The sequence below is a fragment of the Nilaparvata lugens genome, chromosome 12, assembly GCF_014356525.2.
Source record: "Nilaparvata lugens isolate BPH chromosome 12, ASM1435652v1, whole genome shotgun sequence".
NCBI lineage: Eukaryota > Metazoa > Arthropoda > Insecta > Hemiptera > Delphacidae > Nilaparvata > Nilaparvata lugens.
The window spans coordinates 21,033,911-21,045,252 of NC_052515.1; the positions used below are offsets into that span (position 1 = coordinate 21,033,911).

At 31.8% G+C, this 11,342-nt stretch overlaps 1 protein-coding gene across 2 annotated transcripts; it reads right to left on the bottom strand.

Moving 5' to 3' along the window:
• Positions 1-1,490: 1,490 nt before the first annotated feature.
• LOC111063896 (ecdysone-induced protein 74EF) lies at positions 1,491-9,121 on the bottom strand. 2 transcript variants are annotated; one of them, XM_039439119.1, is made up of 7 exons: positions 8,313-9,121; positions 7,606-7,755; positions 6,831-6,932; positions 5,874-6,066; positions 3,949-4,038; positions 2,636-2,751; positions 1,491-1,596 (listed from the first exon to the last, which is right to left on the bottom strand). In XM_039439119.1, exons 1-6 carry the CDS (start codon positions 9,094-9,096, stop codon positions 2,640-2,642), a joined length of 1,431 nt encoding a protein of 476 aa, XP_039295053.1. In that variant the 5' UTR covers positions 9,097-9,121; the 3' UTR covers positions 1,491-1,596; positions 2,636-2,639. The 2 variants fall into 2 exon arrangements, with proteins under 2 accessions (XP_039295053.1, XP_039295056.1); XM_039439122.1 differs by lacking the exon at positions 3,949-4,038.
• Between the last annotated feature and the right edge of the window lie 2,221 nt (positions 9,122-11,342).

Below are 11,342 nucleotides of genomic sequence, written 5' to 3' on the forward strand. Positions count from 1 at the left end.
GTAGTGTCAGATTAAACTATAAATGAAGAAATTTAAATGGACATAATATTTGGACGATTTGAGACAAAATTAGGAAATTGAAGAAGTTTTGGGCAATAGCCTGTTTTTCTGTTTTGCATTGTTTGCTTTATCCAATAAATAAATATGCTTTGAGCTACCGATCTTGGGTTTGATCCTGGTAGCGACCTGGCATTTAATATTTTTCTATTGATGTGAGCACTATAGAAAGAACATGTAGCCTGATTTCTTCAACATCAAATTCTAATTATTGATTCTTAATACTAAAGCAACTAAACAAATTGTATCCAAATTCATACTATTTGGTGGAATAATATGGGTTTAATATAATATACTATAGGTGAACATCCTATTCAAATAGGATTAATTTTCATTCAGGAAGTATTCTGATCTCTGATGGTCTCTAGACGCATGTAAGCATCATACAAAGAATGCCTATCTTGATTTTTTTCACTTTAATCCATACCGTAGCTATTCATTCTAATAAAACATATTATAATGAAATGTAACCTTTTATTTCCATTCGGTTATCAGAGATTTTGAGGATTAATGATATGTTGACTAAAGATAAAGTTGTTGGAATATTTTGAAATTTTCTAGAATAAATTATTTGTATTCTATTCATTCATAGACCAATCACAAAATTCATAATATTCTCATTAAATATATTGAAAGGGTGCTTATGTAATCATATCTCTGACTTCAAATGAGAGTGAATGAAAATTGATTATGGAAATGAAAATATATTTTAACCACAAATGAAAAATACAAACAATATTTATTCATATTTGTTCCATAACCAGGCTAACAGAAATTAAGAAGATTCAAGGAATTGAAAAATGACTTCGGATGCGGTATTAAACAATTTTAAAGATGCAGTATACGTCAACAATATTGCTCTTGTGGAACAATATTAATCAGAATCAGAACTGCCCTTTCCGAAGGTGATGCAACTTGGTAAGTTGATCAATATTTCCCATTTATTCATTTGATAATTCACAAATTATAAAAATAATGTTTTGGAGATCAAATCTTGATTGAAGTTTGTTCAAGTAGGCGATAGATTTTTGGGATAAACAAATACATACAAGATTCTCTTACTTTGGAAAATTGTTGATTGTATTCAAACGGTAACAAAATTTTTCAAGAATTTGCTTTTATACCAACTACATTGATAGTAGGCCACATCGAAAGTATTGAAGCACATTCATTTCAAACAATGTCATTGTTTATTTGAGCAGTGTAAGATTCAAATCTCACTTAGCCTAATTCTATAAAACTACACAATAATTAATTACACCTTAAAAAACAAAAAATTAAATATTTGATCATCTTTAAACATTTCATAAATCAACGTAAAATATGTATAATAATAAAATAGATAGTAAATGCCTTAAAGTACTGACTTTGAGAGATGAGACTAAATTCAAGTTGTAAACATTTATGAAAATTTATGGAATGTTGGGATTTTATGACCGAAGCGACAACAATAATGATTATTGCCAAGTTTGATTTCTATGATGTATGTTTCCTTGGCAGGTCTATGTTTATCACAGATTCTCTTTGGCTTCTAAGAACCTGTAAACATGAAATAACAAATAATGATTAGAAAGTGTAGTTCAGTGTAGCATTTAAAAAATAATATACATGAAAAAATATTACAATTCAATGATAATTTCTTATCTCACTGTTATGGAAGTTAAGCATTGACGACTTGATTTTTTTATAATTCATGTCCTTCCCAATCACTGTTTCCAAAGTGACAACTATTAGAGATTCTCAAAAATTATTTTCCTTGGGAAAATCATTGGAGGGTCAGTAATTGATAATTTGAGGGAATAAGCTACATAGATTTGCTTAAAATATTCTGAAACTTTATGAGGATGCCATTTTGGCTGAAATCCTGCTCCTTTTCATAAAAAGTATTTTTGTTAATTACTAAAGGTATGTGAACCATATAGGCTACTGCCTTCTCTGAAAATGAAAAGCGTTATTGTAAATATTTGCATGATCCATCAATAAATAAGTTCATACTATATGATGACTCACTGACTTCAAATATTGTGTTAGGTAATGAACAAATAAAGATGAAAAATATGTCCATGATATGTTGAGAAAAGGATAAAAATAAATAGTGTTCCAATTTACTTGAATTGGGATAGAAACGAAAAAGAAGCTAATATGATTCAGTTGAACTGCAAAGAAATCAATAAGTTAAATATGGAACAAAAATGAGAATATTAAATTTTACTGAAAAAAATAATCGTATGAAGAAACAAGAGAGGCATCAGAGATATATACAGCACAGATAGGATATGTATGGAAAAAATAACTTTTCTAAATAAGACGATTAGAAGAGACAAGTGATGTAAGATAGGCTAAAGAGAGATTGATCCGTAAGAAGGAGTTAGTATAAAGACTGAAAGAAGTACCGCGTGAAAATTATTAGAAACAAAACAACAACAAAATACAGAAATCGTGGAAAATTAGGTAAATTGAACTTGAAATTTAAAAATTTGAAAATTATTATAGTCGAAAAAAATCCAAAGTTGTTGATCGTTGAAATGTTGATTTGAAATAGCAGAACTGATAGTTGGTTCCCAGTTGTTGTACTTACACATTCAACATCTAAAGTTAGGATTGTCGGTTTTCCATCCTTTCGCTTCAGGCCCGAATTTGTAAACCAAACGTCGACCAAATACCGGCTGTAATACCTTACTCTTATAGTAATACCTAGAAACACAAATTTATTGTAATAATGAATGATTTGTGTCAGTTGGTCATCCCGGTAAGAATGAGAAATGTCAATGGGACTAAGAATCATTCAGTCAAACATTTGAGACAACGTTTTTAAGTATACTTGAAAGGCTGGAGTATTAAATTCAATTCAATGGATAAATCAAAATTAATAAATGGAAAATTAAATTGATTTCAATTAGTAATTATTAAAATAAATTATTATTAAGATAATTAAAAAATAATTAAAAGCATTTCATCTGTCGTGGATAATTTTTAAAACAATCTCTTTCGGTATCTTGGGTCACCTCAGGTGTGGTCACTCAATTGATTGATCGAATTCAAAAAATGATGAGACAAAAGTGAAAAAACAGAATGATGTTCTAAATTTCTTTTTTGTAGTATTAAATTGTTATACGTTTATATTAAGTGATTGTGAACCATAAAAACCACTGATGATAGAATATATTAGGTTTTTTTAACTTTTAGAAAATATATTATTTGGTTTATTATGAATAATTATTTGCCAGCCATCGCATCAATAATAAATATTTACAAATAGTAAATGGTACAATATTCGTAAAATTAATGAGTAAGGTGATTGAAATTGAGCACATACATTGAAAATTTGAGGTTAATCTATAATTTGGTTACATATTAGATAAAGTTGCATGAGAATGTAATACGGTACTTAACTTTTCTACATTCATAATCAACCAAGATTCAAATTATTAGTGTATAATTATCACTTATTATGAATATTTGAGATCTAATGCTCATCATTATCTTGTAGATAATTTTATTTCTGATTATTGTATCAGATCTATCTAAATGATTATAACAAATCTTACAGTACATAATTCTTGAATTTACTAAAACATTTGATTTTTTCAAATAATTGTGCAGTGAATCACTAGACTATTTTATGCAGCATGTTTGTAAGGTGTTTTGAGTTGAATTCCTGCTTCTTTCAAATTTGTAACCATATTATGTTTGATTTCTCCATAAAACTATCAAACTTTTGAAAAACAAAGCACAGACATGAATTTTTGTAACTGATTATAAAAAATAGGATTTAAGTCAAAGAAAGGCAAAACTTAGTTGGTTTCAAAAAACTTTAAATGAACAACTATTCGACTTTTTGTTCTAATTTATTCCATGTTGCAGACATACACAAAAATATTGAATATGTACCTTAAAAATCCACAAGTTTCTTTCAAATTCGAAACACTCCTTTCTTCGTTAACTCTACCGGAATTTGTTCTGGTAATACATTCAATACCACTGAAAAATTACAACTGCATTTCAAAATGTTGGATTTCAAAAATTGGAATGAAATGAAAATGTCAAAATGAAGAAATCTTAGTTAATAATTTACAATTAGTTTGAAAGTTTTTTCAGAATCCCTTCCTTTTATTCTATTTATTGATATTTTGAACGCATCAATAAGAACCAATATTGATAAATTTAGAATATTTTTCAATTGATGGATTTTTTTAAATTAATTCTGAGGAAAGATAGCTTTTATAATTTTTTTCTTCACTATTTGATCACATTTCTCATCCAATCAGGTATTAGTTTGCAATTGACAATATTAACTTGTAGAACAAGGATTATTGAACTGTATTAAGAAAATGTTTAGCATTATTCCAAAGCTATGTAATGAGAATGCTAGTATTTCATATTAATAGAAGTATATTTAAAGTTTAAAAAATAAGTTTGTATTATTTTATTTTAATAAATTATACTATCTTATCCTTCAGCTATTAAATTCACCAATCGAGTTATCAAAATTTTTTATCAATTAAACTGAACTTCCTAGTGAGTAGAAGTGTTCACTCTGAAAAATTTGTTTCAAATTATCATTAAACAAGTGGATTAGCATAATGAAATAATATTTAAAATAAAGAACTCGAAATCAAAGAAACCAATTTTCACTTATAAATTCAATATTAACAAAATTATAACATCAAAAGAAAAATACCAAACACAAAAAAAATATGGAAAAGGAATGAGCTAGCCACAATCGAACATTTAAAACAATATTATTTACATGTAGAGCATAGAGCCTATAAAGAGAGTTTGAATAAGCGAGGAAGAAGAGCTATTTGAATCACCATTCTGATAGTTTGAGCTAGGAACTTTGAAGGAACAATTTCAGATTTATTCTCTCGTTAATTTTGACATCAAAACTTACTAAAAACTAAAAATTTCATCCAAACGTTCTATAATATCGGTATTGAATATTTACTGGAATTTCTCCAATTGAACATTTTTTCATGTATCCGGGCTGCATACATTTTTATGCCAACTCTAAGAAATAATAAGTCAATGTTGAAGAAATGATGGCAACTCTAAGGCTCAACTCAAACTTAAGCGACTTAAGTCGAGAAGAGACTTGACTCTAGTCGAGAGCATGTGTTTCCAAATGGTGACACTCAGACCAGTCAATTGTAGTCTCCGCGACGTCACCATTTGAAAACACATGCTCTTGACTAGAGTCGAGTCTCTTCTCGACCTGAGTCGCGTAAGTGTGAGTTGAGCCTAAGAGATAATAAATCAATATTGAAACAATATGTTTAGTTATTTCTCTGCTATCTCGTGAATTTGAGAGTATACGAAAGTCCTCCATCAAAATACAAAAGTCCAAGTTAATGACTATTATACGAGGTTCCACTGTACGAAAGTCCCGAGGGCTGTTCCTCGATTAAACTTGATTAAACACACATTTTAAATAAAAATCCTCAATCTTGCTGGATTTATTGTGATTTGGTATTTTTTCTGTTAGAAGTGTTAAAACTGTGCTTGGCGTAAAATGATTTATTCAATTTACAAATTATTTATGGTTCAATGGTCCACGAAATAATTATGGGCATGGGAAGAAAGGTGTTGTATGTCAAAAGTGAGATTTTATTTCAACTGTCAGCATCTCTTATAAACATCAACGATTCAACCAAAATGCCGACAGTTTGAAGTGACTCTCATCAAATTTTCACTATATAGATGATTTTTGGGCGAGGGAACAAGCAGTTTTTTAGATAATTTTTTCAAGTTTTTTAGTAGGCTAGATAGAAGAGTCTACCTAGGAGGGTCTAGATAGAAAAGTTAGATAGTCTCACCTCATGGCTCTGCTAAGTTTTTCGTAGTTCATGTCGGGATTGTCTCTCTTGGCCCCCCAAAGCTTGGCCACCTTGTCACTGTGCACAAACCGGAACATGCCTTCCTCGTAGTTGTCCCAACAGATCAGACTGGGACAGGTTTCGCTGTTCAGCAACAGGTCTCTGATGAACTCCCAAAGTCTACCGAGTTTTTCTGTCAATAAAACATGGGTGAAGCTGTTTAGTTTCTTGGAGTTTCTCTGTAGATATCATCATATAGAATCAAATAGACCTTTATTTCCGGAATAAAAATTAGGAAGAGTTGATCTGTTTCTTGAAGTTTCTCTATAGGTATAAAATCTAATAGATCTTTATCCATGAAATAAAAAATACAACATCAAAGATTACTATGGATTGCGAATATATTATAATAAATATCCTCCACAAAGATTATACACAAACTACGGTATTCGAGATTTAACATTATAATATTGTATTGTGAGTAATGTTATGGAATTTTGCATGATAAATATGGTTAAGTCATGAGCTCTGGTACTCATCAAAGTTTAAAATTTAATAATGGTTGACAATACTTTCTTTTTATTCATTATTTATTTGTAATGTTTACAATACATGCCGCTGGATTATACACTGAATCAACATTTGACTATTAAATCATACAGTTTGACTATTCAATGAATCTGACAAAATATGAATATTATTGATCGATTTGGAAATTCATATTGATAATTGCAATTGAAAAACGATTGACATAAAATTGTGTCAATTATTATTGTTATTATTCATGTAAAAGTCGAAAAAGTGATTTTTCAGTGAAGAATGAGAAGACTATTATTATTTACTATTGAATTCGGGAAATAGGAAAATAATAATGATGGTGTAATATTCAAAGAAAGAAGAAAAACGAACAAAGAAGAAAATTTAAATAATGTTTTGGTTTTGATAATAATAAGTTACCTGGTTTTTTCCGTCTGGATCCTCTTGGTCTTCCGGGTCTCTTTTTGATCGGCTGTGCTTCAATGTCTCTTTGGTGATCGGATTCCGAATCACTGTCAGGGTCTGCAATCCAACAAAATACATTAATTTCTTAGACAGTTCAAATCATATACAACATCCTCAATTACTGTACATTATTATTCACTTGTAACTAATATATTCCTTATTCTCAGTTATTATTATAATCATTATTAGTTGTGAAGCTCCAAAGTGGAAAACGCCAAGTTTTTGGTAATTTTCCGGACTTGGGGTTACAGTTACTATTACAGTTTGCACACCACCCCTTCATGAAATAAAAACACAAAATGTTGTATATTTGACTGAAATTGGTGTCTTGAGCATTGAAGCCTAGTTTTCGAATCAGTAAATCAATTTCTGTAATCAGAATAGACAACATACAGTATTATTTGTGGTTTTATAATGCATAACTTATTGAATTGAGTATTCTATCATGGACCAATATTTTATATTATAACACCTCCGAAATCAAAGATAAATCTATCACCAGCTCCATTCTTGGTCAAAATCCGGATTCACTTTTTTGCTCTATAGGTACTTTTGATATATTTTATTCAATATTGTTTATTATTTTTCAAAAGTAATATTATAAAAAATACAAATAGTGTTTTTGTTTTGTCTGAAATTAAATTTTATAAATCCTAATTCATATAGAATTTTTCTTCTGAATTTGGAAAATGCAGTTCAAAAAGGTATAGTAAAAATAACGTGGTTTTACCTTCATTATAGTTGGGATATTGTTGTTGAGCATATGAGCTGTAGTCGTTGGGTTCATTTCCCGCACTGGATTGGCCGTATCCATCTCTGCCCTGACTCTGACTGCCCACTGGGTGAGTTCCGGTTCCGCCGTTGAATACTGAAGGAGGATCTGAAAATCGAAATGAGAAATAAAGCTTGATGTAGAAATAGCAGCTATATTTTTAGCCCTTGAAATACCTAAGCCCTGCTTTCCAATGAATTTATTTCTTGTTAGGGATAAATAAAAAGAGACTTCTCACATTGGCATGCGGTACCGGTAGTTTACATTAATTTGTGTTTAGCTCTGCCAATGTTTAAGCCTATACCCTCCTAAAGACAATAATGTCAATACATTATCCTCTGTAATATTCTCTTAACTGATAAATTGAAAGGAAAAAGTAGCTTTCTAGTTTCACTTTTCTAAGCATCATACGTAAACAGGGGTCTAAATAATAGGGGAGTCCCTTGCAGGACGAAAATTGACTGTGGGATTATACCTAATACAGAGTAGCCCAAAAATTATGTAATCCAAGTTCTATGATGGGTGATGACTCTTGGACCTCTCTGTATAAGATACAAGCCCACAGTAAATTTGCCCCGCAAGGGACTCCACTATTATTTGAACATTTATGATGATATATAATTCTATATGTTGAAATTGAAGTAGAAATTAAGGTTGGTACTCACAATTATTGTAGGAATGATGACTGGTGTTGATTGATAGTGCTGAAGTCGTTTGTTGCGCATGCGCATGAGGCAACTGCTGCGGCAGGTGTTGATGATGACCAAGATGATTGCGACGATGATTGTGGTCGCTGTTGAGGTGGGGGGAGGGGATGGACAGAGAGGTGGGGGAGGTGGATGATGACACGCTGGCGGGGGGATGAAGGTGGTGGAGTTGACTGCTTCGGTGACCTTGAGATGAGGAACCCGGATGACCTGGAGGGGGGATTCGACCTTGAGGATGACCTTGAAGAGGGATTCGACCTTGGGGATGACCCTGATGAGGATTGCCATGACCTTGACCCCTGATGCCAAGGTCAGTGGGATGCTGTTGCCTGTGGAGACAGCTCAGCTGTTGTGCCAGAATGTTCTGATGATGTGGATGGTTGATGGTGTGCTGTAAATGTTGATGATTGTGTTGATAGTGTGACGAACTTGCTGGCGAGTATGAGGAGTTGAGGAGAGTTCTGTGGTGTGATTGATACAACTTGTCCAGGTCTATGTACTCTTCCTGCGTGCTGTGGATGGTTGGATGACTGTGATTCAGCCGGTGTTTTGCTTGCAGCATAAGATAGTTGTTGTTTTCACTGTCGCCTCGATTTTTGTCGCCATTATCACTGTCACTGTTACGATTTGTGTCACTCATCGACTCGCCACTGTTGTTGTTGAATTTTTTGCTGTCGTCTGTAACAGAAAGAAAAATAGAATAAATGACCGGAAGACTAACACAGTTCTGCAACATTGTCATTCTTTACAGACTGGTTCACCCAACTGGAGATCATTGTGTTTGAACATATGAGTTTTCAATAATAAGTTAAAAATGTGAACATGATTCAAAATGTCATAGACGTAAAGGTCTCAGCTGGAACAAAGAGCTATTCTGAAATTTGTTGACGTTATTAGTATGGAAATTATCTGTTTTAAAACGTTGAAGTAAAGTACCTATAATATTTATAATAATATAATATTTATTCACTCTGTATTTTGTCATCAAATCACTTGATAAAAATTAAAAAAGTCTTGTGTGGTGCACTCACACAACTTTCCTTGCCGTTATGAAAATTGATCACCTGACGCTAGTGTTCATGCGCATCTCAAGTCTACAGTATTCAAAGACCTGAGCCAGCTGGTGACAGGACAATAATGCTGGAGACACACGAGGTTAATCAAGATTTAATCAAGATTTTCATGATTAATTTTTTCCATTCAAAATTTTTTGTTTAAATTATTTCTGAAGCCTAATAATTGGAAATCTAAAATCAAACTTTGCATAGATGGGGCGGAGCTCCTGAAATTTTTTACAGATATGGGACTTGTGACAGTTGAGAGCTTATCAATGACAATTTTAGGTATAAATTTGATCAAAATCGTTGGAGACGTTTTTGAGAAAATCGCGAAAAACCCTTTTTGACAACATTTTTGCCATTTTAGCCGCCATCTTGAATTGAATTTGATTGAAATTGTTCATGTCGGATCCTTATATTGTAAGGACCTTAAGTTCCAAATTTCAAGTCATTCCATTAATTGGGATATGAGATACCGTGTACACAGACACACATACACTCATACACACTCACGTATACAAAAAGCACACACTAAAGCACACACACACATACAGACCAATACCCAAAAACCACTTTTTTGGACTCAGGGGACCTTGAAACGTATAGAAATTTAGAAATATATTGGGATACCTTAATTTTTTCCGGAAAGCAATATTTTCCTTACCTATGGTAATAGGGCAAGAAAAGTAAAAACATGACATGAAAGATGATTACACTACGTGTTACACAACATTGAAAATTTCATCTGTATATAACATCTTAAATGAAACATTAGTAGAACATAATAGGGTTCTACAATATCTTGAGATGAGGTTTTCTCTTTGTATTTTTGGTGATGGATAAAATTTTTTCTGAATACTCCCTTACACAATATTTTGAAACATTCTTCGCATATTGACTTCTTCTCATTTCATCCTTTCAAGCTGTGCATGCCATATTCATTACTATATTATGTTAAATTCTATGGAATTAAACAAACTCTTGCTTACGAACACCCTTATTTCAATCTGTTATAATGATTTTCAATATTTCATAATTATTAAAATAGCATGGTTTTCTTATTGCATATTCCGTAGAAGAAAACATTTTTAATTGACATGATGAGGCTTTCTTAGTGCCAAGCCAAATGAAGCGTTTTCCAGGTGTTTTTGCACTGGTGACTGACGATTTGGCTGGTCAGGAAGCTGATTGGGTTGGCGTTCGGGATTCAGCTGATAATCAGCCAATCGGAGAGCTTGCTGCCCGGCCGGCTGCAAAAACTTCTGAAAAAACCCTTCATGTGACTTGGCCCTTATTGTAGGTTTAGTGGCAGACAAAATGAACTGACATGAATGAGTCTTACTTATTGTCTATTTTTCAGTAGACAATATTTTGATCTGATATGATGAGTCTTTTATTATTGTATATTTAGTAGTTGTCAACATCTTCAACTCATTTACATACTAATATCGGGGCACCGAGCTTTGCTCGTTATTTATTATTTTTTGATAAACATAACACAATTCTTCAAAATGATTAGGGAAGGACTCACAGGCACAGCCCAAAACTGTTTCTTCCCCGAATTTTGATTTATACACTATAAATAGTCCAAAAAGTAGGTTATGTTCCATACACTTGAATTCAGGTTCAATTTCCAGTCCAAACATTTGAAAACAGAAAAGTTCTAATTTAGATTGTTTACAAACCAAATTGAATAACATAATCACTTATCACTTAAAACTGTAAAATAATGATTAAATTTGAAAATTCTGATATACTGTAATTTAGAATGATATACCAAGTCATGTCAACAAATCAGATTATTTTGATCAAGTTGGTTAAAATTCTTAGATAATATTTCTCGTGAGATAAGCTTATTGATTACACAGCTGAACATAATTCTGTCTCTCTCCCACATAGGCACACGCTTCTGTTATCGACAGACGACGAA

What these genes read in the sequence shown, in the direction of transcription:
- LOC111063896 (XM_039439119.1), bottom strand. Translation starts at nt 9,096, where the DNA reads ATGACAATGTTGCAGAACTGTGTTAGTCTTCCGGTCATTTATTCTATT. An exon ending in ATCCAGACGGAAAAAACCAG is followed by an intron (nt 6,067 to 6,830) that starts GTAACTTATTAT and finishes TTTTATTGACAG; the next exon opens with AAAAACTCGGTAGACTTTGG. An exon ending in GAAACTTGTGGATTTTTAAG is followed by an intron (nt 2,752 to 3,948) that starts GTACATATTCAA and finishes TTGTGTTTCTAG; the next exon opens with GTATTACTATAAGAGTAAGG.